The sequence below is a fragment of the Emydura macquarii genome, unplaced genomic scaffold (genome assembly GCF_026122565.2).
Source record: "Emydura macquarii macquarii isolate MOO-44397 ecotype Brisbane River unplaced genomic scaffold, CSIRO-AGI_Emac_v2 contig_1253, whole genome shotgun sequence".
Lineage (NCBI taxonomy): Eukaryota > Metazoa > Chordata > Testudines > Chelidae > Emydura > Emydura macquarii.
This window is the reverse complement of record NW_027131390.1, coordinates 36,484,308-36,488,479: the sequence shown is the minus strand read 5'-3', so window position 1 is coordinate 36,488,479 and position 4,172 is coordinate 36,484,308. Positions and strand designations below refer to the sequence as shown.

Below are 4,172 nucleotides of genomic sequence, written 5' to 3'. Positions count from 1 at the left end.
GCCATAACACAGCCGGACTGGTGTCTGGCTCCCCTGGTCTACTTCCTTCCCCCCTTACCTAGAGTACCTTGTCCCCCGAGTCACTCCCTGTTTCCTCCAGATACTCTGCCCAGAATCCTTTGGCCTCGTCACTCAACGGCAGGTCTGGGAACTCTCTGGAGTTGTCCATAGAGGACAGCTCCTCTAGGTCACAGTGTCCAGGGGTTTCGCTGGGCTCAGGTAGCTCTGGCAGGTCCTCAGGGCCCCAGGCAGTTGGCAGTTCCGGCAGCCTCTCCTCAGGGTAACGGCCTGGTCCAGACCCATGGCCTGACACCAAGGGAAAGACGTCCTTTTCCTTCTGATGCCTCTCTCTCATTGAGCTGGAAGGCCAGCCTTTTATATGTCCTGTCCCGCCTTTTTGTTTCCAGTCAGGTGGGGGTGTACTTCCAGGTTCTTCCCCGCAGAGGGGATTTGGCTCTCCCTCGCCGTCAATCTCCAAGGGAGACCACGCCTCCTGGCTACAGAGAGTAATGAATTTAAACTCTCAGGCTCGTCTTTTGAATGTGTTGTGCAGGTTTCCTTTGAGGATGAGAACTGATCGGTCAGATATAGTGGGTGAACGATCCCACTATATCAGGAGCTTGGGCAGAATGGACAAGGACACAAGCTGATGTGTTCTCAGTTTGCAACCTCCAAACCCCATCCTATAAAGCGTTGCAAAACAACAAACAAAATCATGGCCTCCTTTGCTTGCCTTCAGTGTTTGAGAGGGCGGGGTTGGGAGGGAAGAGGACTGTGGTTAATGCTTCACTCTTTGCTGTCTGTGCTGTAGTTGGAAACTTCAATCAGGTTTTCATTGGGGTCTTGGAAGTAGACAGATGTGATTGGACCAGTGAGGAACGTATGTTTGTTTTTCAGCATTAACAATGGTTTTCTAAGGTTTTTGGCCCCAGCTCCTCCCTCCCCCCCACACACACAGATGGTGGAGCTCTTGTCTAAGCACCTATCTGGCCCTGGTTGTTCTGATTTAATAGCGCATTTCCCAAGCATTTCCCAAGGTGAGGAGGGCCTAGAAAAGCACTAGGTGTTACCAAGCAGGGAGCTGCTCTTGAACCCTGTGATCCTGTCCCATGACACTCGATGGCTGCACCTCTTGGCTGAAAGAAGTTGTACAGCATTCCGCACTAGAAACACAACCCGTAGATTCAGGCTCACTGCTGAGCTACATCCGGCTTTGAATCCAGGTCTCTAGAGCTCACTGTTATTATTGCATTAACCCCTTATTCTGCTGAGCCCCTGGGTTTATCTGTCCATGGGAAGGGAGTGGGGTGTAGGAAGCATGGAGTCATGCAGGTAATGAAATAGACCTCGGGTGACCATATTTCCCAAGAACCCCCTCGCCCACGCCTGAGCCTCCCTCACCCTGTGCAGGGCTGGCTTGAGCCACTTGCCCAAACCCTGTTCCCCTCCATGCAGGGCTGATGTCATTGCTTACTCAAGCCCTGCCTGCCCACACCCCCCGCACATTCCTCTGCATCCCACTTTTTTGACAAATGACCACTTTTGCCAAAAAAGTTGGGACAGTCAGGGCAGGGCTTAAAAAAGGGACTTTTCATGCCAAAATGGGACATTCGGTCACCCTAAATAGACCTTCAAGAAAGCACAGATCTAACTGCCTCTCCTCATGTGCCCACATACTGCTTAGAGTTTGGGGGTCTTGGATTTCCAAAGTGGGTGGCTATGTGAGAGATGACAGATCTCATGCTGGATAGCAAGAAAATCTGAAATCTTCTAATGCCAACTCCATAGGATGTCATCCTGGAGACGTCCTGGTATAAATTCATCTCATTGAAAGCTCCTGTGTTCTCTGCTCTGACTGAGTGACTTCCTGGGACTTTGGACCCTTAATGAAGAAAATCTCTTGAGTTCAGTGGCAAGTGCTCTGCGGACTTGCCCAACTGGGTAGGCCGTCAACTGCCCCTGACAGTGATCCATACTGTACAGCACTGCTGATGTGGCTTCTTTCCTCTTACAACTTCTTGTGATATAGAGTAGTACAAATCCAAGAGATTCATAGTCACACATTGAATTCCAGGCATCTGGTTCTCCTCTTCCTTACAACCTCATTGGCCTTAGTGGATTTACTCCTGATTTATACTGTTGTAAGCACAAGCTGAATTGGGCACCATGTCTCCAAGATGACAGGGATTTTCGCTAGCCCCATTACCCTACCAAGCCCCTGAGTTTATTTAGTCACATCAGGCCCATGAGACATGTGGCTACTTGGGTGAAACACAGTTTGCCCAACCTTCAGGTGTCCCACCAGCTGTTTTAGCGGGGTGTCTGTGATGAGACAGCCATCTATGGAACCAGGGACCGGTCTGTGAGCCTTGGGTTCAAACTCCTTCCCAGCCTCATGGTTCCCAAAATGTAGCACTTTCTGGTTTCCCTGTCACCAAGGAAAGGAAGGAATCAATGTACTGTCAAACAGGAACCCACCTCTCCTGAATGCCAGAATTTCAAGGAAAACCCTGGGCTGGAGACTGAGCCACCTCTTCAGAGCACCAGGAATACTGCTCTGAGAGGTCAGGAGAAGTATCCTTTGATGGGTTGGAGGAGTATTCCATTTCTGTGCTCAATGTCATCCCCTTGTGGAAAGCAAGTGGAACTTCCGTTCCATAACAACAAGGGACACAGGCGTGAATTCTTAGCACTACTATAGCTTTACAGACATGGGAGCAGGAGAAGGGAAGAATTTCAAAGGCCCAAATGGCAGTTTGGTGCCTGCTACTTGTGTCTTTGGAAATCTTGCCTAAGAGCTAACAGGAGCTGTGGCTCAAGCTCATTTAAAAATAAATGAGGATTTCAATTTTTTAATCCAAATTTGCAACTTTGTTCAAATGTCTAATTTCAAAACATTGCAAGCTGCTGTGGAACTGGGAAATGGGTAGGGAGGAGGAGAGTTGTGAAAGTCAAAATTTTTGTCCTCCCTGTGTCTGTCAAAACTTCAAAATTCAAAAAATGTCAAGCTACTCAAGAAGTAAAGGGCATTAGGGCCCTGTTCCCAAGCTGAAGTACATGTCCTCTTGGGAGTACGCGGAACATCTCTGGGGGGTTTGTGGGAGAAATTTTGTAATGGTGGACTTTATTTTACTTTATTTATTGCATTTTCAAAATAGACTACTCAGACGAAGCTTTAAAACTTGGTGGGAATTTGTTATAGAAAAGTTATATAAAGGATGTACCAGCAAGAACACGGATGCACAGAAACGCTGACGTGCAGTGCCCTCACCTCTAATCATCATACAGCATGCGTTCCATTGCCGAGCAACTGTCCAGTCTGACTGAATGCAGGGCTTAGGAGTTTTTTTTTTCAGTTGTATACATTGCACTTTAACTATATCTGTACATAACAGTGAAATATGGACAAGTGGCTAACGCCTGGTAGTGTTAAGAAGAACACAAAGTATCAGTGACGAGAAGGGTAGGGGTAGGCAGGTAGCTGCTAGATCTGGAATGGGATACACAATAAGAAAAGGTTGGGAACCTCAGCTCTAGAGGCAGGTTCTTCCATTATTTCCTGCTGCAGGGTCTTCTGTACCTGCCTCTGACTAAGCTGGTGCTGACTAATGTCAGGATACAGTCAGATGGGCCATGGGCTGACTGTTCCTACAATCCTCACTCTACAGATAGGGAAAATAGAGACACGTTGCTCAGGGCCATGGAATCAGTCAGTGGCAGAAGCAGGACTAGAACTTAAGACTTCTGAGATCCCAGCTCCATCTTGCCACTCACATTACCTTGAAAGTGACCACTTCCATGCCCAGGACTCTGGAATAAAAGCTGATGGTGTCCTCAATGCTCTTCACAGTCAGCACCAGATGATCCAGTTGCTGGATAAGACATAGAAGGGGTCCCTCACACTTCTCCTGCCAGGACATCATCTGAAAGCCAGAAACTGGAGACTAAAGCTAAGTGGAAAGAAGGTTAGTGAGATGCAGGGACAATTCCTAGGTCGTTTCCTAGTTGGGCTGGCTAGGGACATGGAGCTAATTCAATGGAAGCAGAAGCCAAAGTTTGGTCTTCTTTTGGCCTGTGGCTGGCACATGTGTAGAAAAATATGTTCTCCTTGAAATGCCTCTTCAAGATCCACCTCTCTTGTGATGCCCGATCTGAAGCCCACTGGAATTAAT

At 48.0% G+C, this 4,172-nt stretch overlaps 1 protein-coding gene across 1 annotated transcript; it reads right to left on the bottom strand.

Annotated features, from left to right (window-relative positions):
• Positions 1–786: 786 nt before the first annotated feature.
• Positions 787–3,923, bottom strand: GLOD5 (glyoxalase domain containing 5). Its single transcript, XM_067549777.1, has 3 exons — positions 3,780–3,923; positions 2,274–2,428; positions 787–913 (listed from the first exon to the last, which is right to left on the bottom strand). Exons 1-3 carry the CDS (start codon positions 3,921–3,923, stop codon positions 787–789), a joined length of 426 nt encoding a protein of 141 aa, XP_067405878.1.
• Between the last annotated feature and the right edge of the window lie 249 nt (positions 3,924–4,172).